Source organism: Misgurnus anguillicaudatus, chromosome 12 (assembly GCF_027580225.2).
Source record: "Misgurnus anguillicaudatus chromosome 12, ASM2758022v2, whole genome shotgun sequence".
Classification (NCBI taxonomy): domain Eukaryota; kingdom Metazoa; phylum Chordata; class Actinopteri; order Cypriniformes; family Cobitidae; genus Misgurnus; species Misgurnus anguillicaudatus.
In genome coordinates, this window is record NC_073348.2 from 23,880,197 (window position 1) to 23,907,910 (window position 27,714).

At 36.4% G+C, this 27,714-nt stretch overlaps 2 protein-coding genes across 10 annotated transcripts in view; both read left to right on the plus strand.

Annotated features, from left to right (window-relative positions):
• LOC129447072 (protocadherin gamma-C5-like) overlaps positions 1–27,714 on the plus strand; it is a 159,588-nt gene that overhangs the window by 15,398 nt on the left and 116,476 nt on the right. For 2 of the 7 annotated variants that reach the window (XM_073874174.1, XM_073874191.1), the window contains exon 1: positions 8,678–11,221. The exons of the other annotated variants lie outside the window; for them this stretch is intronic. In XM_073874174.1, the coding sequence (XP_073730275.1) occupies positions 8,813–11,221 (2,409 nt within the window). In that variant the 5' untranslated portion in view covers positions 8,678–8,812. Of the gene's footprint in view, positions 1–8,677; positions 11,222–27,714 lie in introns of those variants that run through there. 7 annotated transcript variants of the gene reach the window in all.
• Positions 1–27,714, plus strand: part of LOC129447077 (protocadherin beta-7-like) — a 38,481-nt gene that overhangs the window by 8,671 nt on the left and 2,096 nt on the right. The window contains exon 1 of one of the 3 annotated variants that reach the window (XM_055208660.2): positions 19,205–21,919. The exons of 1 other annotated variant lie outside the window; for it this stretch is intronic. In XM_055208660.2, coding sequence (XP_055064635.2) covers positions 19,514–21,919 — 2,406 coding nt within the window. In that variant the 5' untranslated portion in view covers positions 19,205–19,513. Of the gene's footprint in view, positions 1–19,204; positions 21,920–23,486; positions 26,317–27,714 lie in introns of those variants that run through there. One more of the 3 variants, XM_073874200.1, reaches the window with a different exon arrangement.

A 27,714-nucleotide genomic window follows, 5' to 3' on the forward strand; every position in this document is an offset into this window, starting at 1 on the left:
CGTGTGTCGTAGTTCTTCTCGTCCTTCCTGTGAGAATCTATTGTGTAGATCTGAGCTACAATGTTCCAGAAGAAATGAAGCGCCAGAATGTGATCGGAAATGTAGCCAAGGACCTAAGGATTGATGTTAAACAATTATCTGCTCGAAAGGCTCGGATAGAAACAGAGGATAACAGCAAACGGTATTGTGACATTAATCTAAAAAATGGAGACTTAATCGTCGCAGAGACAATAGACCGGGAGCGGCTTTGTGGTTCTCGACTTTCCTGTATTCTCAGTTATGACCTTGTCCTAGAAAATCCTCTTGAGGTGCATCGCATATTTCTACATATTCAGGATATAAATGACAACGCACCACGTTTTCCAAATGAGCGCATTAACTTTGAAATCAGAGAATCAGCAGATAAAGGCCAGCGATTCCGGTTACACGAGGCACATGATTCAGACATTGGACATAACGCAGTGAAGAGCTACTCACTACAGAAAAATGAACATTTTATATTGACTGTACACGACTCTGCAGATGGAGGAAAATACGCTGAACTCGTACTGGAAAAGGAACTGGATCGTGAACAACAGAAGGAGATAGAAATGATACTCACAGCAACTGATGGTGGTACACCACAGAGATCTGGTACTGCTGTCATACACATTACTGTTCTAGATGCTAATGATAATGTACCAGTATTCAGTCAATCTGTTTATAAGGTTACTCTGCCTGAAAATTCACCGTCAGGTACATCAGTAATCACAGTGAGTGCCACAGATGCTGATGAAGGTCCAAACGGGGAAGTATCATATGAATTCAGCAGAATATCAGATACGGCTGTACAATTATTTTCCATTGACAAGACAACAGGACAGATTGTGGTGATCGGAGAAATTGATTTTGAAAATGAAAAAGAATATGAGATAGGAATTCACGCTCAGGATGCCTCTGGATTATCATCAACTGCTAAAGTGATCATAGATATAAGTGATGTGAATGACAATCCACCTATAATCATTCTGAAATCTTTGAATAACCCAATACCTGAGAATTCATTGCCAGGTACTGAGGTGGGTATCATTAATGTTCAAGACAAAGATTCAGGAGAAAATCGGCAGATTCGTTGTTTTGTTCAGCAAAATGTTCCTTTCAAACTAAACCCATCTGTTAAAAACTATTTCTCTCTAGTAACTACAAACACTCTCGATCGAGAGAAAGTAACAGATTACAACATAACTGTCACAGCAACTGATGGAGGATCTCCACCATTATCCACCTCCATGACAATTAATTTATCTATTTCAGATGTGAATGACAATCCTCCTGTATTTGAGCAGCAGTCCTACAGTATATGTGACTGAAAACAACAAACCAGGCACATCTGTTTGTTCAGTCAGTGCAAATGATCCAGACTGGAGGCAGAATGGCACTGTACTTTACTCTCTGATTTCCAGTGAGGTCAATGGTGTTCCAGTGTCCTCATTTTTATCTATTAATGGAGATACAGGAGTGATCCATGCTGTAAGATCATTTGACTATGAGCAGTTCAGAAACTTTACAGTCCAAGTTGTTGCCAGAGATAATGGCTCTCCACCTCTCAGCAGTAATGTGAGTGTGAAAGTCTTCATAACAGATGAGAATGATAACTCTCCACAGATATTATACCCTGTTCCAGACGGAAAATCTCTAATGACTGAGATGATCCCTAAAGCGACTCTCTCAGGCTCTTTGGTCTCAAAGGTGATCGCTGTGGATGCTGACTCTGGACAGAACGCGTGGCTCTCCTATCTCCTATCAGATTGTAAAGTCTACTGATCCGGGACTTTTCAGCATTGGTCTCCATAGTGGAGAGATCAGAACACAACGAGACATTTCTGAATCTGACAATATGAAGCAGAACCTCATCATTTCAGTGAAGGATAACGGACGACCATCTCTCTCTACAACCTGTGCCGTAAATTTACTAATTTCTGACAACCCTTCTGAAGTTCCAGAACTTAAAGATATGACTTATGAGGAGAGCAACTCCAAATTAACATCATACTTGATCATTGCATTAGTGTCCGTGTCCACCTTCTTCTTGACGTTCATTACATTGATTCTGGTCCTGAAGGTTTGTCGCAGGAGAAAGCCCAGACTGTTATTTGATGGAGCAGTTGCTGTCCCCAGCGCCTATCTGCCTCCTAACTATGCAGAGGTGGATGGAGCAGGATCTCTCCGAAGTGCTTATAATTACGACACATATTTAACAACAGGATCGCGCACGAGTGACTTTAAGTTTGTTACATCATATAATGACAACACACTTCCTGCTGGAGGTACTCTGAAACAGGAACAAAACATACACTTTGACCCGAGCATGATAACACTAGACGTAACAGAAGATGACGATGAGGTAAGACATTTTTCGATCATTTGGACTCAGTTTAAATAGTTCATGTAACCTCATTTAACTATAATTTAAAAAATTAATTAATTATTTAATTAAATAGTCAGTTACAATACCACTGCGTCTCGGGCATTAAATTGGGGAATCAATGTAAATAAAACAGTAATTTACAATATAAAGTCATTTTAACATCAAATCTTAAATCTTCGTAGGATAATAAAGGTCAGTTATGTTTTCGCCCTGATTTTGATTTCTGGAAAACACTACTTGTTGAAGGGTTTTTGTGTTGTTTAAATTTCTTTTTTGTAATGAGATGTTATAGCTTTTTCAGCAATTCTTATGATCTCAGGTCTGGTCGGTATGTAAATCGTATTTCATTTCAATCACTCATAGTTGCATCATTTTAGCAGCATTTTATAAATTAACTTTCACATTAACTTTGACTTTGAGACAGTATTTTATTACTTAAATATGTATTTACTGGACTGAACTGAATAGATAAAATCCTTTTTATCAAAAAATAAACAGATTAAAAAATAAATATATACATAAAAATGCAACAATAATAGTAATGCTACTCTTATTATTTTTTAATTTTAAATTAACAGTCAGCATGTATAATTTTTCGTACGTTTTGTATACAAAGCTAGATTACAGAACCACAACCGCGCATAGCCCCTGTGCTGATTTTTGTACTTTAATTCATAAACGTTGAATTTTCTTTGCTTTCCGGTATCGTTACCTTTTAAGCTAACGAAATTTTCATAATAGTTTAATGGGAAAAATAATTGTAATACAACAGTCAATATTTTTTTTCTGTCGGCTTTTCATAAAATACATGAATGATGCAATAAACAAAAAATACTCCGAGTGTCGCTATTCAACAAGACTGCAGATTGATGCGTCTCTCCTCCTACATTTAATATATTCATCTGCAGCTCTGTCTGTAAGAATAAACCCGACACAAAATGGAGTAATCGTCCGTCGATGCTGAACATTTAGTTGGAATATTATGCTTAATAGTTTCATTTGGGCAAATAAACCTCAGGTAACATCAACTATCTAAAAAATGGAAAACGGATTTTCAGTTCATTTTTGTGCGTGTGTCATAGCGCTTCTCGTCCTTCCTGTGGAAATCTGTTGTGCAGATCTGAGCTACAATTTTCCAGAAGAGATAAAACGCAACTATGTTATTGGAAATGTAGCCAAGGATCTCGGTATGGTTGTGACACAACTGTCCGCTCGAAAAGCTCGGATAGACACAGAGGATAACATCAAACGGTATTGTGATATTAATATAAAAACTGGGGATTTATTCGTGGCAGAAACAATAGACCGGGAGGAGCTTTGTGGTTCTCGACTTTCCTGCCTTCTCAGTTCTGAGCTTGTCCTAGAAAATCCTCTTGAGGTGCATCGCATATTACTGCAAATTCAGGATATCAATGACAACGCACCACAATTTCCAAATGAGCGCATTAACCTCGAAATCAGAGAATCAGCAGTTAAAGGCCAGCGATTCCGTTTGGATGAGGCACATGATTCAGACATTGGACATAACGCAGTGAAGAGCTACTCACTACAGAAAAATGAACATTTCATATTGAATGTACATGATACTGCAGATGGAGGAAAATACGCTGAACTCGTACTGGAAAAGGAACTGGATCGTGAACAACAGAAGAAGATGGATATGATACTCACAGCAACTGATGGTGGTACACCACAGAGATCTGGTACTGCTGTCATATACATTACTGTTCTAGATGCTAATGATAATGTACCAGTATTCAGTCAGTCTGTTTATAAGGTTACTCTGCCTGAAAATACACCAGCAGGTACATCAGTAATCACAGTGAGTGCCACAGATGCTGATGAAGGTCCAAACGGAGAAGTATCATATGAATTCAGCAAAAAATCTGATAAAACTGCTAAATTATTTTCTGTTGATAAGACAACAGGACATATTGTGGTGATCGGAGAAATTGATTATGAGAAGGAACAAAATTATGAGATGGGAATACAAGCAAAAGACGCATCTGGATTATCATCAACTGCTAAAGTGATCATAGATATTAGTGATGTGAATGACAATCCACCCAGAATCATTCTGAAATCTTTGAATAACCCGATACCTGAGAATTCAGTGCCAGGTACTGAGGTGGGTATCATTAATGTTCAAGACAAAGATTCAGGAGAAAATCGGCAGATTCGTTGCTCTGTTCAACAAAATGTTCCTTTCAAACTAAACCCATCTGTTAAAAACTATTTCTCTCTAGTAACTACAAACACTCTCGATCGAGAGAAACAATCAGATTACAACATAACTGTCACAGCAACTGATGGAGGATCTCCACCATTATCAACATCCATGACAATTCATTTATCTATCTCAGATGTGAATGACAATCCTCCTGTATTTGAGCAGCAGTCCTACAGTACTTATGTGACTGAAAACAACAAACCAGGCACATCTGTTTGTTCAGTCAGTGCAAATGATCCAGACTGGAGTCAGAACGGCACTGTACTTTACTCTCTGATATCCAGTGAGGTCAATGGTGTTCCAGTGTCCTCATTTTTATCTATTAATGGAGATACAGGGGTGATCCATGCTGTAAGATCATTTGACTATGAGCAGTTCAGAAACTTTACAGTTCAAGTTGTTGCCAGAGATAATGGCTCTCCACCTCTCAGCAGTAAAGTGACTGTGAAAGTCTTCATAACAGATGAGAATGATAACTCTCCACAGATATTATATCCTGTTCCAGATGGAAAATCTCTAATGACTGAGATGATCCCTAAAGCGACTCTCTCAGGCTCTCTGGTCTCAAAGGTGATCGCTGTGGATGCTGACTCTGGACAGAACGCATGGCTCTCCTATCAGATTGTGAAGTCTACTGATCCGGGACTTTTCAGCATTGGTCTCCATAGTGGAGAGATCAGAACACAACGAGACATTTCTGAATCTGACAATATGAAGCAGAACCTCATAATTTCAGTGAAGGATAACGGACAACCATCTCTCTCTACAACCTGTGCTGTAAATTTACTAATTTCTGACAACCCTTCTGAAGTTCCAGAACTTAAAGATATGACTTATGAGGAGAGCAACTCCAAATTAACATCATACTTGATCATTGCATTAGTGTCCGTGTCCACCTTCTTCCTGACGTTCATTACATTGATTCTGGTCCTGAAGGTTTGTCGCAGGAGAAAGCCCAGACTGTTGTTTGATGGAGCAGTCGCTGTCCCCAGCGCTTATCTGCCTCCTAACTATGCAGAGGTGGATGGAGCAGGAACTCTCCGCAGCGCTTATAATTATGACACATATTTAACAACAGGATCGCGCACGAGTGACTTCAAGTTTGTTACATCTTATAATGACAACACACTTCTTGCTGGCAGTACTCTGAAACAGGAACACAACAGACACTTTGACCCGAGCATGATATCTCTAGACCTTACAGAAGATGACGATGAGGTAAGAGAGGCTTAACTTCTCTGGAGTCTGTTTTCCGTATAATTAAATAAATCGCTGCTTAAGCACCATACAATGCATCAATGGAGAAACTTGCTCGTCACAACTTTCATGAAAACATGTTAACTTTGTGGCTCTTTTGTTGTTGTAATCATGTTGATTCAACAATATACTTATTCATTAGTTAGAAATCGATTACTGTCAATTCATTGTTAACATAGAATCTAAGAAGTATTTTTTTCTACTTTTGGTCCCTCTTGGTTTGTTTAATTGTCTGATATTTCATTTATTCGCAAGATCCCTCTTAAGACATTCTGGCGTAGGGATGACTGGGGATGATTGTCCCATTTTTGACATTTTTGTCTTTGTCGTGGAGTTGTTTTAAGCTAGTGTGTTCAAAATGTGATTCACACTATCTGCTATAAAATTACATAACTGTTATCTTTGGAGCACAAACAGAAAATGCATGTTTAGTTTTAAACAAGAAGAGTGAAATGTGATAATGCACCCCATAATCAAGATTAGTTCAACCTCTGTTGAAATGTATTAATATGACATCCACCGTGTCTGCCACAGGGCTCTGGTTTCTCATATGTGAAACATGGACTAAACTAAGCATATGCGAAGCACAAAAGGTGATTTGTAAGTTGCACCTGATTTAAAAAATTGGAAGTACTACAACTGACTTGACATGTGTATCAACCATTCAAAGTTTTTCCTAAGTCCCTCAGTGAGACAGAGTTATGAGGTCACCTGCAGGACAAATGAAAGATGTCACCTAAACGTAACTCCTGTACAATGGAATTTTAAAATTATGTTTTATGTTTCTTCATAAATTTGTTCGTTTCTACGTTTGAATGAATTTAACATAAAACAAAAAATGAATTAAAGGTCTAAATTAAAAGACTAACAACTGCTGTTGCACTTTAAGTGAGAGAATTATTATTTTTAAAGAAGATGGCCAACATGCTTTACAGATAAACTAAAAAAAATGTGTCATTGACAGCCACCATCATGCAAATTCAGATGGCATGCTGCCTGATGAAAACATTTAGTGTACTTGGTGATTGTCTCTGTCTTGATCTTTCTTTTATGAAAACGTTTCTTTCCAAAAATAACAACTTCTGCAAGACTAATGTTCATTTTATGTACTGATTGCAGGAACCATGTGATGAAATGTTTTCAGTCTGTGATAATGTTCACATATCACACACTGCCCATATTTGTTTACAGAAATTGCAGAAAGTCCCAATTGAAAAAAAAATCTGAATGTCCAATTTGCTGAGAAATTTTGTTGATTAAAGCATGTATACAATAAACTTTTTGTCTACACTATATGCATAAGCTAAAGAGTACATAATACAGCACTAATAATACAGAAATGTAATTTTAAATAGCTACAGGCATTCCACACCCCAAAAGTCAAAAGTAATACAATGTTTAGGACTTACATTTACCTTTGAAACTTTATAATAAGAACACTATTATATTTATATTTCATAAGGCCTTAGGCATTGAGATGTTCAACGAATATATTGTCACCAAAATTAATTAATCAAAACAGTTTATAATGACGTTGCATGTTCCCAAAGAACTGCAAAATACATTGCACAATTAATTGCGCATTTACTAAATACATTGCACAATAAATTATTAAAACATATAATTAGATATTACTAAACAATTTAACCACATGCTCATACGGTAAATATATTAAAATCCTGCTTAAACATTTATAAAAAACAGTATGTAAAAGTTATGAGACATTAACATTCCAGCATTGACACATGAATATCGACTCGTGAGTAGCATTTAAAGCACCGGGTCAAGCGAAATGATAATTGGATTTTTGGGAACGCACCCAGAAATTAACGAACGTTGTAAAATTGCTCTTAGAAAATGCTGTAAAGAACTCAGATTGTTCGTTTTCGCGTTTTCTATATCCGTTCTATTCATACTTGCAATACCATGGTACATTTTATATTAAAGTGGGAAATCTATGAGAAACACACTTCTTTAGAATATATAAAGACACATTTTCCTGCAGTGTTGAAAAGAAAACTTTTTTAATTAACGGATTTATTGCCAAATATTTGATGACATAATTTGTGCACTACACACACATTTTTGACGTTACCAATATAACGAAATAAATCGCTGCATTTAGCAATCTTGGAAAGAGGTTTACATTAATTAGGATATAATTTATCTCTCATGTATGTATTTTGTCAGCCTTTATCAGTCTTTGTCATAATGTCCACTTCTGTTATAACCCGTTTTCAAATCAATCAATTTCTTTTTTGTCAGTTCCAACAGGGAAATAACTTTTCAAGGCGGTTTCTTAGCTGATACTTACAAAATACACAGTATCTATTATTAAAATAGATAAATAGATTAATTTAATGAATTGATTGAATATTGACTAGTTGATAAATAAAACAATTATTTTAGTGTTCCAAATATTTTGAAATAGCTTAACACTTATTATTTTTCACAAATTTTCTCTGCGAAAGCATCCGTTTTCAGCACCACAAACGCGGACAGCGCCCACAGTCCTAACTAACTTTTGTACTTAAGCTTTTAAACGTACTAATATACTTTTCCTTTCTAATATCAAATAGGAACTTCAGTTTAGATTACTTCAAATAATAAGAAATGTGCCTCTTTAAGGAAATAGAAATTTGTCTTTAACTTTTTTTTAAAGTTTATTCCTTTCGGATTTTACAAATGATGCAATAAAAAGAAAATACTGAGAGTGTCGCTATTCACCAAGAATGCAGAGTGATGTGAATCTCCTCCTACATTTAATATATTCAACCGCAGCTCTGTCTGTTAAAATAAACCCAGCACAAAATGGAGTAGTCGTCCGTCGACGCTGAGAAAAACATTAAATTAGTAGGCCTATGCATTAGCAGTTACTGTTGGGCACTTAAACTGTAAGGAACATCATCTCTCCAAATATGGACAACGGATTTTCACTTTCTTTTTGTGCGTGCATCGTGGCTCTCTTTGTCTTTCCTATGAGAATCTATTGTGCCGATCTCACCTACAATGTTCAAGAAGAAACGAAGCGTAATTATGTGATTGGAAACGTAGCCAAAGATCTCAGGATTGATGTCAAACAATTATCTACTCGTAAGGCTCGGATTGAAACGGAGGACGTCGGCAAACGGTATTGTGATATTAAACTAAATTCTGGTGATTTAATCATAGCAGAAACAATAGACCGTGAAGAGATTTGTGGTTCTCAAATTCCCTGCATTCTCAGTTACGAGCTTGTTGTAGAAAATCCTCTTGAAGTGCATCGCATATTTCTGCAAATTCAGGATATAAACGACAACGCACCGCGATTTCCAAATGAGCGCATTAACTTTGAAATCACAGAAGCAGCAGTTAAAGGCCAGCGATTCCGTTTGGATGAGGCACATGATTCAGACATTGGACATAACGCAGTGAAGAGCTACTCACTACAGAAAAATGAACATTTTATATTGAATGTAGACGACTCTGCAGATGGAGGAAAATACGCTGAACTCGTACTGGAAAATGAACTGGATCGTGAACAACAGAAGGAAATAGAAATGATACTCACAGCAACTGATGGTGGTACACCACAGAGATCTGGTACTGCTGTCATACACATTACTGTTTTAGATATTAATGATAATTTACCAGTATTCAGTCAGTCTGTTTATAAGGTTACTCTGCCTGAAAATACACCGTCAGGTACATCAGTAATCACAGTGAGTGCCACAGATGCTGATGAAGGTCCAAACGGCGATGTATCTTATGAATTTAGCAGGATATCAGACAAAGCTGCGAAAATATTTTCTATTGATAGGACAACTGGACAAATTTTGGTTATCGGAGAAATTGATTATGAAAAAGACAAAAAATATGAAATGGGAATACAAGCAAAAGATGCCTCTGGATTATCATCAACTGCTAAAGTGATCATAGATATAAGTGATGTAAATGACAATCCACCTATAATCATTCTGAAATCTTTGAATAACCCGATACCTGAGAATTCATTGCCAGGTACTGAGGTGGGTATCATTAATGTTCAAGACAAAGATTCAGGAGAAAATCGGCTGATTCGTTGCTCTGTTCAACAAAATGTTCCTTTCAAACTAAACCCATCTGTTAAAAACTATTTCTCTCTAGTAACTACAAACACTCTCGATCGAGAGAAACAATCAGATTACAACATAACTGTCACAGCAACTGATGGAGGATCTCCACCATTATCCACCTCAATGACAATTCATTTATCTATCTCAGATGTGAATGACAATCCTCCTGTATTTGAGCAGCAGTCCTACAGTACTTATGTGACTGAAAACAACAAACCAGGCACATCTGTTTGTTCAGTCAGTGCAAATGATCCAGACTGGAGGCAGAACGGCACTGTGCTTTACTCTCTGATATCCAGTGAGGTCAATGGTGTTCCAGTGTCCTCATTTTTATCTATAAATGGAGATACAGGAGTGATCCATGCTGTAAGATCATTTGACTATGAGCAGTTCAGAAACTTTACAGTCCAAGTTGTTGCCAGAGATAATGGCTCTCCACCTCTCAGCAGTAATGTGACTGTGAAAGTCTTCATAACAGATGAGAATGATAACTCTCCACAGATATTATATCCTGTTCCAGATGGAAAATCTCTAATGACTGAGATGATCCCTAAAGCGACTCTCTCAGGCTCTCTGGTCTCAAAGGTGATCGCTGTGGATGCTGACTCTGGACAGAACGCATGGCTCTCCTATCAGATTGTGAAGTCTACTGATCCGGGACTTTTCAGCATTGGTCTCCATAGTGGAGAGATCAGAACACAACGAGACATTTCTGAATCTGACAATATGAAGCAGAACCTCATCATTACAGTGAAGGATAACGGACAACCATATCTCTCTACAAACTGTGGTGTAAATTTACTAATTTCTGACAACCCTTCTGAAGTTCCAGAACTTAAAGATATGACTTATGAGGAGAGCAACTCCAAATTAACGTCATACTTGATCATTGCATTAGTGTCCGTGTCCACCTTCTTCTTGACGTTCATTACATTGATTCTGGTCCTGAAGGTTTGTCGCAGGAGAAAGCCCAGACTGTTGTTTGATGGAGCAGTCGCTGTCCCCAGCGCTTATCTGCCTCCTAACTATGCAGAGGTTGATGGAGCAGGAACTCTCCGCAGTGCTTACAATTACGACACATATTTAACAACAGGATCGCGCACGAGTGACTTCAAGTTTGTTACATCATATAATGACAACACACTTCCTGCTGGTGGTACTCTGAAACAGGAACACAACAGACACTTTAACCCGAGCATGATATCTCTAGACCTTACAGAAGATGATGATGAGGTAAGAGAGGCTTAACATCTCTGGAGTGTGTTTTCTGTATAATGACGTAAATCACTGCTTAAGCACCATACGATTGATCATTGGAAAAAGTTGCTAGTCACAACTTTCATGAAAACATGTTAACTTTGTTGCTCATGTGTTGTTGGAATCACTTATTCATTAGTTAGAGACCGAATACTGTCAGATTATTGTTGTAAATAATAAACATAGTATCTAAGGAGTACTTTTCTTCTACTTTTGTTTTCCTTTGTTTTACTTTATTGTCTGATATTTCATTCATTCGCAAGATCCCTCTTAAGACCTTCTGGCGTAGGGATGACTGGGGATGATTGTCCCATTTTTGTTTTTGTAGAGTTGTTTTTAGCCAGTGTGTTCAAAATGTGATTCACACTATCTGCTATAAAAATACTACAGAAAATGCATGTTTAGTTTTAAACAAGAGGAGTAAAATGTGATAATGCACCCCATAATCAAGATTAGTTCAACCTCTGTTGAAATTTATCAATATGACATCCAGAATGACACAGGGCTCTGGTTCTCATATGTAAAACATGGACGAAATAAGTAAAGCACATAAGGTGCTTTGTAACTTGCACCTGATTGAAAAAATTGGAAGTACTACAACTGACTTGACCTGTGTATCAACCATTCAAGGTTTCTCATAAGTCCTTCAGTGAGACAGAGTTATGAGGTCACCTGCAGGACGACTGGCAAATGTCACCTAAACTTTACCTCTGTTCAATAGATTTTTAAAATTATGTTTTATGTTTCTTCATAAATGTGTTCGTTTATATGTTTGAATGAATTTAACATAGAAGAAAAAATGAAATTAATGCCTAAATTAAAAGACTATCAACTGCTGCTGCATTTTAAGTGAGAGAATAAATTTTTTTAGATGGGAAAATAAAGAATAAATTAAAACGAAATGTGTAAATGACAGTCACCATCATTTAAGTTCAGAGGGCATGCTGCCTGACGAAAGCATTTACTGTACTCATTACTTGGTGATTGTCTCTTTCTTTCTTTTAAGGGGTATATTTCATAAGGCCTTAGGCGTTAAGATATTCAACGAATATTTTGTCACCAGAATCAATTAATCAAAAAGTTGTTGCATATTCCAAAAGAACTGCAAAATACATTGCACAATGAATTGCGCCCTTACTAAATATGGATATATTGCTTTACATTGCACAATAAATTATTAAAACATATGATTAGATATTATTAAACAATTTTACAACATGCACATAAGGTTAATATAATAATCCTGACTAAACATTTATAAAAACCAGGGTGTAACAGTTATGAGACATTAACATTGCAGCACTTGACAAATGAATATCGACTCGTGAGTAGCACTTAAAGCACAGCATCAAGTGAAATGTTAAGTGGATTTTTGGGAACGCACTCAGCAATTAACGAACATTGTAAAATCGCCCTTAGAAAATGCTGTAAAGAACTCAGATTCATCGTTTTCTATTTATACGATTGCAATACCATGGTACATTTTATATTAAAGTGGAAAATCTAAAAACACACTTCTTTAAAATATATAAAGACACATTTTACTGCAGTGTTGAAAAGAAAACTTTTTTAATTAACGGATTTATTGCCAAATATTTTATGACAAAATATGTTGCACATCAAACACATTTTTGACATCACCAACATAACGAATTAAATCGCTGCATTTAGCAATTTTGGAAAGATGTTTACATTAATTAGGATATAATTTATCTCTCATGTATGTTTTTTGTCAGCCTTTATCAGTCTTTCAAGACTATTCCTTAATTAGCTGATACTTACAAAATACACAGTATTTTTATTAAAATAGATAAATAGATTAATTTAATCAATTGATTGAGTATTGGTTAGTTGATAAATAAAACACTTATTTTAGTTTATCAAATAATTTTGAAATAGCTTAACACTTATTATTTTTCACAAATTTTCTCTGCGAAATCACCCGTTTTCAGCACCACAAACGCGGACAGCGCCCACAGTCCTAACTAACTTTTAAGCTTTTAAACGAACGAACTTTACCTTTCTAATATCAAATAGGAACTTCAATTTAGATTACTTTAAATAATAAGAAATGAGCCTCTCTAAGGAAATAGAAAATTATCTTTAACTCTATTTATTCCTTTCGGATTTTACAAATGATGCAATAAAAAGAAAATACTGAGAGTGTCGCTATTCACCAAGAATGTAGAGTGATGTGTATCTCCTCCTACATTTAATATATTCAACCGCAGCTCTGTCTGTTAAAATAAACCTTTACAAAATGGAGTAGTCGTCCTCCGACGCTGAGAAAAACATTAAATTAGTAGGCCTGTGCATTAGCAGTTACTGTTGGGCAATTAAACTGTAAGGAACATCATCTCTCCAAATATGGACAACGGATTTTCACTTTCTTTTTGTGCGTGCATCGTGGCTCTCTTTGTCTTTCCTATCAGAATCTATTGTGCCGATCTCACCTACAATGTTCAAGAAGAAACGAAGCGTCATTATGTGATTGGAAACGTAGCCAAAGATCTCAGGATTGATGTAAAACAATTATCTACTCGGAAGGCTCGGATAGAAACAGAGGACGTCGGCAAACGGTATTGTGATATTAATCTAAATTCCGGTGATTTAATCATAGCAGAGACAATAGACCGGGAAGAGCTTTGTGGTTCTCAAATTCCCTGCATTCTCAGTTACTAGCTTGTTGTGGAAAATCCTCTTGAAGTGCATCGCATATTTCTGCAAATTCATGATATAAATGACAACGCACCGCGATTTCCAAATGAGCGCATTAACTTTGAAATCAGAGAATCAGCAGATAAAGGCCAGCGATTCCGTTTGGATGAGGCACATGATTCAGACATTGGACATAACGCAGTGAAGAGCTACTCACTACAGAAAAATGAACATTTCATATTGACTGTACATGATACTGCAGATGGAGGAAAATACGCCGAACTCGTACTGGAAAATGAACTGGATCGTGAGCAACAGAAGGAGATAGATATGATACTCACAGCAACTGATGGTGGTACACCACAGAGATCTGGTACTGCTGTCATACACATTACTGTTCTAGATGCTAATGATAATGTACCAGTATTCAGTCAGTCTGTTTATAAGGTTACGCTGCTTGAAAATACACCGTCAGGTACATCAGTAATCACAGTGAGTGCCACAGATGCTGATGAAGGTCCAAACGGCGATGTATCTTATGAATTTAGCAGGATATCAGATAAAGCTGCGAAAATATTTTCTATTGATAGGACAACCGGACAAATTTTGGTAATCGGAGAAATTGATTATGAAAAAGACAAGAAATATGAAATGGGAATACAAGCAAAAGATGCCTCTGGATTATCATCAACTGCTAAAGTAATCATAGATATAAGTGATGTGAATGACAATCCACCTATAATCATTCTGAAATCTTTGAATAACCCGATACCTGAGAATTCATTGCCAGGTACTGAAGTGGGTATCATTAATGTTCAAGACAAAGATTCAGGAGAAAATCGGCAGATTCGTTGTTCTGTTCAGCAAAATGTTCCTTTCAAACTAAACCCGTCTGTTAAAAACTATTTCTCTCTAGTAACTACAAACACTCTCGATCGAGAGAAACAATCAGATTACAATATAACTGTCACAGCAAGTGATGGAGGATCTCCACCATTATCCACCTCCATGACAATTAATTTATCTATCTCAGATGTGAATGACAATCCTCCTGTATTTGAACAGCAATCCTACAGTACTTATGTGACTGAAAACAACAAACCAGGCACATCTGTTTGTTCAGTCAGTGCAAATGATCCAGACTGGAGGCAGAACGGCACTGTACTTTACTCTCTGATATCCAGTGAGGTCAATGGTGTTCCAGTGTCCTCATTTTTATCTATTAATGGAGATACAGGAGTGATCCATGCTGTAAGATCATTTGACTATGAGCAGTTCAGAAACTTTTCAGTCCAAGTTGTTGCCAGAGATAATGGCTCTCCACCTCTCAGCAGTAATGTGACTGTGAAAGTCTTCATAACAGATGAGAATGATAACTCTCCACAGATATTATATCCTGTTCCAGATGGAAAATCTCTAATGACTGAGATGATCCCTAAAGCGACTCTCTCAGGCTCTCTGGTCTCAAAGGTGATCGCTGTGGATGCTGACTCTGGACAGAACGCATGGCTCTCCTATCAGATTCTGAAGTCTACTGATCCGGGACTTTTCGGCATTGGCCTCCATACTGGAGAGATCAGAACACAACGAGACATTTCTGAATCTGACAATATGAAGCAGAACCTCATTATTTCAGTGAAGGATAACGGACAACCATCTCTCTCTACAACCTGTGCTGTAAATCTACTAATTTCTGACAACCCTTCTGAAGTTCCAGAACTTAAAGATATGACTTATGAGGAGAGCAACTCCAAATTAACATCATACTTGATCATTGCATTAGTGTCCGTGTCCACCTTCTTCCTGACGTTCATTACATTGATTCTGGTCCTGAAGGTTTGTCGCAGGAGAAAGCCCAGACTGTTGTTTGATGGAGCAGTCGCTGTCCCCAGCGCTTATCTGCCTCCTAACTATGCAGAGGTTGATGGAGCAGGAACTCTCCGCAGTGCTTACAATTACGACACATATTTAACAACAGGATCCCGCACGAGTGACTTTAAGTTTGTTACATCATATAATGACAACACACTTCCTGCTGGTGGTACTCTGAAACAGGAACACAACAGACACTTTAACCCAAGCATGATATCTCTAGACCTTACAGAAGATGATGATGAGGTAAGAGAGGCTTATCTTCTCTGGAGTCTGTTTTCCGTATAATGACGTAAATCGCTGCTTAAGCACCATACATACGATTTATCAATGGAGAAACTTGCTAGTCACAACTTTCATGAAAACATGTTAACTTTGTTGCTCATTTGTTTTTGGAATCACTTATTCATTAGTTAGAGATCGATTACTGTCAGATTATTGTTGTAAATAATAAACATAGTATCTAAGAAGTACTTTTCTTCTACTTTTGTTTTACTTTATTGTCTGACATTTCATTCATTCGCAAGATTCCTCTAAAGACATTCTGACGTAGTGATGACTGGGGATGATTGTCCCATTTTTTACTTTTTTGTCTTTGTTGTTGAGTTGTTTTAAGGTAGTGTGTTCAAAATGTGATTCACACTATCTGTCATAAAATTACATAACTGTTATCTTTGGAGCACAAACAGAAAATGCATGTTTAGTTTCAAACAAGAGGAGTGAAATGTGACAATGCACCCCATAATCCAGATTTGTTCAACCTCTGTTGAAATGTATCAATATGACATACACCGTGTCTGCCACAGGGCTCTGGTTTCTCATATGTGAAACATAGACTAAACTAAGCATATGTGAAGCACATAAGGTGATTTGTAAGTTGCACCTGATTTAAAAAATTGGAAGTACACTGTAAAAAAAATCCATAGAAATTGCAGCTGGGTTGCCGGTAATTTACCGTAGATTTACATTTATGTTTTTTACTGGCAACATTTTGTTCAAAATTAAATGAGCATTAAACATTTATAAGTCTTTATCTTTACAGAGTAAAACTAAAAAAACAGCATCAAGCAAAACATTCTGGGAAACAAAATCTGGAGCAAAAAACAGAAAAAGGTTGATGATGATTTCTGGTTCCCAGAATGCTTTGCATGAGGCTGTTTTTGTATAGTTTTATTCTGTAAAGATGAAGAATTGTTAATATTTAAAATGTATTTAACTCTGAAAAAAACTCTTGCCAGCAAATAACATAAATGTAAATCCACGGTAACTTACCGGCAACCCAGCTGCAATAACATTGTAATTTCTACGGAATTTTTTTACAGTGTACTACAACTGACTTGACCTGTGTATCAACCATTCAAAGTTTTTCCTAAGTCCTTCAGTGAGACAGAGTTATGAGGTCACCTGCAGCACGACTGATAGATGTCACCTAAACTTTACTCCTCAAAAGAAATTTAAAATGATGTTTTATGTTTCTTCATAAATTTGTTCATTTATATGTTTGAAGAATGACTTAGAAGGAAAACTGAAATAAACGCCAAAATTAAAAAACTAACAACTGCTGCTGCATTTTAAGTGAGAGAATAAGCTTAAAAAAATGGCCAACATGCTTTACAAATGGCAAAATAAAGGATAAACTAAAACAAAATGTGTAAATGACAGTCACCATCATGCAAGTTCAGAGTGAATGCTGCCTGATGAAAGCATTTACTGTACTCAGTGTACTTGGCGATTGTGTCTTTCTTTATTTTATAGGGTGTATTTCATAAGGCATTGAGATATTCAACAAATATTTTGTCACCATAATTAATTAATCAAAACAGTTTATAATGACGTTGTTGCATGTTCCCAAAGAACTGCAAAATACATTGCACAATGAAATGCGTCTTACTTAATATGGAAATATTGCTTTACATTCACAATAAGTTATTAAAACATAGATATTATTAAACAATTTTACCACATGCACATAAGGTGAATATAATAATTCTACCCAGTCTCCTGAGGTTGCGTATAAATAGCACGAAGTGTAAAACTCGTGCAATACATACGCCAAATTCCACTTTGGCGTGCATATGATACGCAAGTCCTTCCCATTCACTTAAACGGGGCATCTTTTTGTTGTTTTATTTATTGGTTTCTCTTTTTTTTCTGTTTTTTAAACCATTTTCGCTTGGGTTTAGGGTTAGATTTTAGATTTGCTTAATAAGGTTATTTAATATACAGGTTTCTCAATGTTTTTGTCCATATTAAAGCCATGGTCGCTTGGAGTTGGGGTTAGAGTTGGGGTTTGGGTTAGGATGTCATTTTTATATAACAAAAAGTTGTTCTAACCCTAAACCCAAGCGAAAATGGTAAAAAAAAATAGCAAATAAATTGAGAAACCAATAAATAAAACGACAAAAAAGATGCCCCGTTTAAGTGAATGGGAAGGACTTGCGTATCATATGCACGCCAAAGTGGAATTTGGCGTATGTATTGCACGAGTTTTACACTTCGTGCTATTTATACGCATTAATCCTGCCTAAATATTTATAAAAAAACAGTATGTAACAGTTATGAGACATTAACATTCCAGCATTGACAAATGAATATCGACTCGTGAGTAGCACTTAAAGCACCGGGTCAAGCGAAATGATAATTTGATTTTTGGGAACGCACCCAGAAATTAACGAACGTTGTAAAATCGCTCTTAGAAAAATGCTTTAAAGAACTCAGATTCATCGTTTTCTATATCCATTCTATTCATACTTGCAATACCATGGTACATTTAATAATAAAGTGGGAAATCTATGAGAAACACACTTCTTAAGACACATTTTACTGCAGTGTTGAAAAGAAAACTTTTTTAATTAACGGATTTATTGCCAAATATTTGATGACATAATTTGTGCACTACACACACATTTTTGACGTCACCAATATAACGAAATAAATCGCTGCATTTAGCAATCTTGGAAAGAGGTTTACATTAATTAGGATATAATTTATCTCTCATGTATGTATTTTGTCAGCCTTTATCAGTCTTTGTCATAATGTCCACTTCTGTTATAATCCATTTTCAAATCAATCTATTTCTTTTCTGTCAGTTCCAACAGGGAAATAACTTTTCAAGGCTGTTTCTTAATATCTGATACTTACAAAATACAGAGTATCTATTATTAAAATAGATAAATAGATTAATTTAATAAATTGATTGAATGTTGACTAGTTGATAAATAAAACAATTATTTTAGTGTTCCAAATATTTTGAAATAGCTTAACACTTATTATGTTTCACAAATTTTCTCTGCGAAAGCATCCGTTTTCAGCACCACAAACGCGGACAGCGCCCACAGTCCTAACTAACTTTTGTACTTAAGCTTTTAAACGTACTAATATACTTTTCCTTTCTAATATCAAATAGGAACTTCAGTTTAGATTACTTTTTAAATAATAAGAAATGTGCCTCTTTAAGGAAATAGAAATTTGTCTTTAACTTAGTTTATTCCTTTCGGATTTTACAAATGATGCAATAAACAGAAAATACTGAGAGTGTCGCTATTCACCAAGAATGTAGAGTGATGTGTATCTCCTCCTACATTTAATATATTCAACCGCAGCTCTGTCTGTTAAAATAAACCTTTACAAAATGGAGTAGTCGTCCGCCGACGCTGAGAAAAACATTAAATTAGTAGGCCTGTGCATTAGCAGTTACTGTTGGGAAATTAAACTGTGAAGAACATTACCTCTACAAATATGGACAACGGATTTTCACTTTCTTTTTGTGCGTGCTTCGTGGCTCTCTTTGTCTTTCCTATGAGAATCTATTGTGCCGATCTCACCTACAATGTTCAAGAAGAAACGAAGCGTAATTATGTGATTGGAAACGTAGCCAAAGATCTCAGGATTGATGTCAAACAATTATCTGCTCGGAAGGCTCGGATAGAAACAGAGGACGTCAGCAAACGGTATTGTGATATTAATTTAAATTCCGGTGATTTAATCATAGCAGAGACAATAGACCGCGAAGAGCTTTGTGGTTCTCAAATTCCCTGCATTCTCAGCTACGAGCTTGTTGTGGAAAATCCTCTTGAAGTGCATCGTATATTACTGCAAATTCAGGATATCAATGACAACGCCCCGCGATTTCCAAATGAACGCATCAATTTTGAAATAAGAGAATCGGTTAAAGGCCAGCGATTTCGTTTGCAAGAGGCACATGATTCAGACATCGGACATAACGCAGTGAAGAGCTACTCACTACAGAAAAATGAACATTTTGTTTTAACTGTGCATGATACTGCAGATGGAAGAAAATACGCCGAACTTGTACTGGAAAAGGAACTGGATCGTGAACAACAGAAAGAGATAGAAATGATACTCACAGCAACTGATGGTGGTACACCACAGAGATCTGGTACTGCTGTCATACACATTACTGTTCTAGATATTAATGATAATGTACCAGTATTCAGTCAGTCTGTTTATAAGGTTACTCTGCCTGAAAATACACCGTCAGGTACATCAGTAATCACAGTGAGTGCCACAGATGCTGATGAAGGTCCAGATGGTGAAGTATCTTATGAATTCAGCAGAATATCAGATAAAGCTGCAAAATTATTTTCTATTGATAGGACAACCGGACAGATTTGGGTGACTGGAGAAATTGATTATGAGAAAGACAAAACATATGAAATGGGAATTCAAGCAAAAGACGCATCTGGATTATCTTCAACATCCCGATTCATTATTGATATAAATGACGTGAATGACAATCCACCTATAATCATTCTGAAATCTTTGAATAACCCGATACCTGAGAATTCATTGCCAGGTACTGAGGTGGGTATCATTAATGTTCAAGACAAAGATTCAGGAGAAAATCGGCAGATTCGTTGCTCTGTTCAGCAAAATGTTCCTTTCAAACTAAACCCATCTGTTAAAAACTATTTCTCTCTAGTAACTACAAACACTCTCGATCGAGAGAAAGAATCAGATTACAACATAACTGTCACAGCAACTGATGGAGGATCTCCACCATTATCCACCTCAATGACAATTCATTTATCTATCTCAGATGTGAATGACAATCCTCCTGTATTTGAGCAGCAGTCCTACAGTACTTATGTGACTGAAAACAACAAACCAGGCACATCTGTTTGTTTAGTCAGTGCAAATGATCCAGACTGGAGGCAGAACGGCACTGTACTTTACTCTCTGATATCCAGTGAGGTCAATGGTGTTCCAGTGTCCTCATTTTTATCTATTAATGGAGATACAGGGGTGGTCCATGCTGTAAGATCATTTGACTATGAGCAGTTCAGAAACTTTACAGTCCAAGTTGTTGCCAGAGATAATGGCTCTCCACCGCTCAGCAGTAATGTGACTGTGAAAGTCTTCATAACAGATGAGAATGATAACTCTCCACAGATATTATATCCTGTTCCAGACGGAAAATCTCTAATGACTGAGATGATCCCTAAAGCGACTCTCTCAGGCTCTCTGGTCTCAAAGGTGATCGCTGTGGATGCTGACTCTGGACAGAACGCATGGCTCTCCTATCAGATTCTGAAGTCTACTGATCCGGGACTTTTCGGCATTGGCCTCCATACTGGAGAGATCAGAACACAACGAGACATTTCTGAATCTGACAATATGAAGCAGAACCTCATCATTTCAGTGAAGGATAACGGACAACCATCTCTCTCTACAACCTGTGCTGTAAATCTACTAATTTCTGACAACCCTTCTGAAGTTCCAGAACTTAAAGATATGACTTATGAGGAGAGCAACTCCAAATTAACATCATACTTGATCATTGCATTAGTGTCCGTGTCCACCTTCTTCCTGACGTTCATTACATTGATTCTGGTCCTGAAGGTTTGTCGCAGGAGAAAGCCCAGACTGTTGTTTGATGGAGCAGTCGCTGTCCCCAGCGCTTATCTGCCTCCTAACTATGCAGAGGTGGATGGTGCAGGAACTCTCCGCAGTGCTTACAATTACGACACATATTTAACAACAGGATCGCGCACGAGTGACTTCAAGTTTGTTACATCTTATAATGACAACACACTTCCTGCTGGTGGTACTCTGAAACAGGAACACAACAGACACTTTGACCCGAGCATGATATCTCTAGACGTTACAGAAGATGATGACGAGGTAAGAGAGGGTCAACTGTTCTAGAGTTTCCTAAAAATGTTGCCTATACAGATGTTAAACATATTTCTATTAATACATCACTTACAGTGTCATTGCATCTATTGTACATGGACATCCAAATATAAACTCTCAGTTCCGTGCAAAGTAAATAGTCACATTTAACCACAAACCTTAAAGCTCTGTACTAGGGTTGCCTTATCTTTTCATGTAGCAGCATTTTACAAGTTGGCCTATATACAGTAAATATGACATCCTATCCAAGACCCAAATCTAACCACATCCTATACATAAAATGACATGAAAAAAAATCGTGCTTGGGGACATTTAAAACAATATTTAGAAATCCGTGCTGAGTGAAACAAAAAAGACAATCATGCTCACTGACACGAAAAAAGAGAAAATTCTTGTCCATGAAAACTAATAGCCTAAATAACTGAAATATTTTGTGATTAAAACAATGATGAGTATGATTTCCTTTAAAAACAAATTATTAAAAGCCTGCAAATTTTTGAACTTACAAAATTCTAGTAAATTATAATGGAACTGTCATAGGCTAAACACAATTAACAGTAAGTTTAATAAAAAAAATTTATGTAAAATTTACTTTAGAATATATTTTTTCCGCTCTTCGTTTGTAACCCAGCTAGCAAACAACATCGCTTTTGCACCAACAGTTAAGAAAAGTTTAAAATTCATCAAAAACCACCATTACTGTGATCAGCGTTTGCTTTAGTTGGGCTCTTGACTCTTGTAGTTTTGGAGACTAGTCAGTGTAATTGAGTTCATCAATTATGGGTTGGCCAGACCTCATAAAAGGTTATAGATATCACTTTTATCTTACAATAACTGTGGGTGCAAATCGATGTTGCCTGCTATCTGGGTTAGAAATTAAAATTGGGAAAATTTTTTTTAAACTTTTTAAAGTAAATTTGAACTAATAATTTATTATTTAAGTTACTGATAATTGTGTTTAACTTTTTTTACATGGCAATTCCAATAAAAAAATGTACTAGCAGGCTTTTACTATATTTTTAAAAGTAAATCCTACTCGTCGTTTTATTCAGTGCACAAATTGCCTAGTACTTGGGATGGAATTGTACAAAAACATACGCTTATCATAAAAACATATTTTGCCAAATATTTAATTATTTGTTTCACCCCCCACACATTTTTATACTACAGTTTCACGGGACAAATTGCTGCATTTAGCAGTTTTGTGAAACATGCAGATGTCTACTTTTGTATGTTTTTTCTTGTGTGTTTCCTTTATGTCTTTGGTAATGAGCAGTTGCGGTTTTCATCAATCATTTTCAAGATAATTACTACTGTTTTAAGCAGTTTTTGCGTAGTTGTTTTCAGTTACTTAAAATAGTCACGCGGATTTCCAGCACCCTGTTTATATTGTCACTCTGAGACTGATACATTGCATATTATTTTATTATAAAAAAATGAGTACAGATTGGTTGAAGGACTGAATAGAAAATAATAATACTAAAAATTCTCTGTTCATGATTTTTTAATAAATAGAAATGATTATTTTTTCGTACATTCTCTATGCGAAGTCAACTGTTTCAAGCACCACAAACGCACGTTTGTACTTTAGATTTGAAGACGTGATCTTTTTCTATTACAGTACTTTCCAATAACATCACATCGAAGCTTGATTACTATTTAAATAATAGTTCACTATGAAAATAATAGTATTAAAAGAGACCCTCATTAGCTTCGTTTACTTTTGTCGGTTTTTTATAAAATACACGTATGATGCAATGATCAGAAAATACTGCGAGTGTCGCTATTCACCATGATCGCAGAGTAATGTGTCTCTCCTCCTACATTTAATAGGCTACACGCAACAGCAACTGTCTGTTAGAATAAACCCGACACAAAATGGAGTAGTCGTCCACCGACGTTAAATAAACTATTAAATTTGTATGCGCTTACAGTTACTGTTGTGCAGTTAAACTATTAGGAACATCACCTCTCCAAATATGGACAACGGATTTTCACTTTCTTTTTGTGCGTGTTTCGTGGCTCTCTTTGTCTTTCCTATGAGCATTTCCTGCGCAGATCTGACCTACAATGTTCCAGAAGAAATGAAGCGTCAGTATGTGATTGGAAATGTAGCCAAAGATCTCAGGATTGATGTTAAACAATTATCTACTCGAAAGGCTCGGATAGAAACAGAGGATAACAGCAAACGGTATTGTGATATTAACCTGAATTCTGGTGATTTAATCGTGGCCGAAACAATAAACCGGGAGCAGCTTTGTGGTTCTCGACTTTCATGCATTCGCAGTTATGAGCTTGTCCTAGAAAATCCTCTTGAGGTGCATCGCATATTTCTGCAAATTCAGGATATCAATGACAACGCACCGCGATTTCTTAATGAGCGCATTAACTTTGAAATCACAGAATCAGCAGTTAAAGGCCAGCGATTCCGTTTGGATGAGGCACATGATTCAGACATTGGACATAACGCAGTGAAGAGCTACTCACTACAGAAAAATGAACATTTCATATTGAATGTACATGATACTGCAGATGGAGGAAAATACGCTGAACTCGTACTGGAAAAGGAACTGGATCGTGAACAACAGAAGGAGATAGAAATGATACTCACAGCAACTGATGGTGGTACGCCACAGAGATCTGGTACTGCTGTCATACACATTACTATTCTAGATGCTAATGATAATGTACCAGTATTCAGTCAGTCTGTTTATAAGGTTACTCTGCCTGAAAATACACCATCCGGTACATCAGTAATCACAGTGAGTGCCACAGATGCTGATGAAGGTCCAAACGGTGAAGTATCATATGAATTCAGCAGGATATCTGACGAAGCTGCAAAATTATTTTCTATTGGTAAGGCAACAGGACAGATTGTGTTGATTGGAGAAATTAATTATGAGAAGGAACAAAATTATGAAATTGGTATTCAGGCCAAAGATGCATCTGGATTATCATCAACTGCTAAACTGATCATAGATGTAAGTGATGTGAATGACAATCCACCCAGAATCATTCTGAAATCTTTGAATAACCCGATACCTGAGAATTCATTGCCAGGTACTGAGGTGGGTATCATTAATGTTCAAGACAAAGATTCAGGAGAAAATCGGCAGATTCGTTGCTCTGTTCAACAAAATGTTCCTTTCAAACTAAACCCATCTGTTAAAAACTATTTCTCTCTAGTAACTACAAACACTCTCGATCGAGAGAAACAATCAGATTACAATATAACTGTCACAGCAACTGATGGAGGATCTCCACCATTATCCACCTCAATGACAATTCATTTATCTATCTCAGATGTGAATGACAATCCTCCTGTATTTGAGCAGCAGTCCTACAGTACTTATGTGACTGAAAACAACAAACCAGGCACATCTGTTTGTTCAGTCAGTGCAAATGATCCAGACTGGAGGCAGAACGGCACTGTACTTTACTCTCTGATATCCAGTGAGGTCAATGGTGTTCCAGTGTCCTCATTTTTATCTATTAATGGAGATACAGGAGTGATCCATGCTGTAAGATCATTTGACTATGAGCAGTTCAGAAACTTTACAGTTCAAGTTGTTGCCAGAGATAATGGCTCTCCACCGCTCAGCAGTAATGTGACTGTGAAAGTCTTCATAACAGATGAGAATGATAACTCTCCACAGATATTATATCCTGTTCCAGATGGAAAATCTCTAATGACTGAGATGATCCCTAAAGCGACTCTCTCAGGCTCTCTGGTCTCAAAGGTGATCGCTGTGGATGCTGACTCTGGACAGAACGCATGGCTCTCCTATCAGATTGTGAAGTCTACTGATCCGGGACTTTTCAGCATTGGTCTCCATAGTGGAGAAATCAGAACACAACGAGACATTTCTGAATCTGACAATATGAAGCAGAACCTCATCATTTCAGTGAAGGATAACGGACAACCATCTCTCTCTACAACCTGTGCTGTAAATCTACTAATTTCTGACAACCCTTCTGAAGTTCCAGAACTTAAAGATATGACTTATGAGGAGAGCAACTCCAAATTAACATCATACTTGATCATTGCATTAGTGTCCGTGTCCACCTTCTTCTTGACGTTCATTACATTGATTCTGGTCCTGAAGGTTTGTCGCAGGAGAAAGCCCAGACTGTTGTTTGATGGAGCAGTCGCTGTCCCCAGCGCTTATCTGCCTCCTAACTATGCAGAGGTGGATGGTGCAGGAACTCTCCGCAGTGCTTACAATTATGACACATACTTAACAACAGGATCGCGTACCAGTGACTTTAAATTCATAGGATCTTACAATGAAAGCACAATGCCTGCTGGCGGCACTCTGATATCAAATGAAGGTGATTCTTTCGGGACACCTGTTACTCTAATTAATACAGAAGAGGTGACTGAGGTAAGATGCCAAATATAATAATTTCCCTTTTTCTAAGCTGTGCCTGAAACAAAAACATTTCTCAATTTGTCGTTTTATTAAAATAATGAACAAATAAAATCTAGTCTCTAACACAATTGCTAAAACTTTTTTCCAAAAAGCATTTTTGTACAAAAAACTTACTCTGAGTACTAAACAATGAAGCAATATGTGGCCAGAATTTCTATGAAGCATTTTAGGTTCCCACTGATCTTGGTATGTATCTTGATAAAATAAATGTAATAGACGAATAGTTTGAGGTTGTGACCTTTTCAAATATCTTTATTGCTGTTATCTTTATGAGGAAAATACTTTTTTCTTGTTGTTGAATGAAAGTTTAAGTAAAATTGTAATAAAATGTAATGAACTCAGATGGTCACTACTGATAAAGTAGCCTGTTTGACTGTCGTTCAACAATTCTGATATTTTAATCAGAGACATTTATCACAAGCATCATTGTACGGTCTGTGGATTCATGTAGAGTGTTTTGAAAGATAAATTTAGGATTACTTAGCATTTACAATAGCACTGATGTTTGAATTCAATCTATGCGCACCAAGCTGATATGTTTTTTTTTTTCTCATGGAAAGGTCAAATGCAGTTGCAGTAAGGCATGAAGCAAAAGCTCATAATTTCAGTAATAAAAATTGACAAACATCTGTCTTGTGCTCTTTATTTAGTTCCTTCAGATAATCTTGCTGAACCTTAAGGATGTTATTTGTCATGTTACTTTCATTGTTCTGGAGCAGAAACTGTCTGCAGCATTTACAATTATAACACACATCTACCCACAGACTCCTGCATCAGCAACTTTAAATTTGTCACATCATATATAAAAACACAATTCTTTTTGAAAATTTGTGCAATTACATAAATACTACAAACACAAATAATTACAACACTGGAGAGAGATCCAGTTACCCCACTTTGGTAAATGTTTATATGTTTCATGAATTGATAAATACTTCAGCTAGGGCTGTACAATTAATAATTTTTTATTTTTTGATTCAAACAATTACAAAAACAAGATAATTGAGGCAAAACAATTATTGTGCAATTAAAATATAAATTGTGTGCTGCTGGACCGATGTGTTTGTAAGGCATCTCAAATGCACCGCTTTGACACGCCTATTGCTTACTTAATTAAAATGTTAAATAAATGCATCTTTTCAAAGTCACTGAGTAATAAATAATCATGATAAAGATTTTAAAAAATATATATATATAATAATAATAATCATGATTTTGCCCAGAATCAAGCAGCCCTATCAACTACTACACTGAAAAAAATGATTCATCGAATTTAATCAATTTTTTTAAGGTAAGTTGCAATCAATTTATTTAAGCTACATTTAAACAAAAAAGATTAGTAAAGTAAAA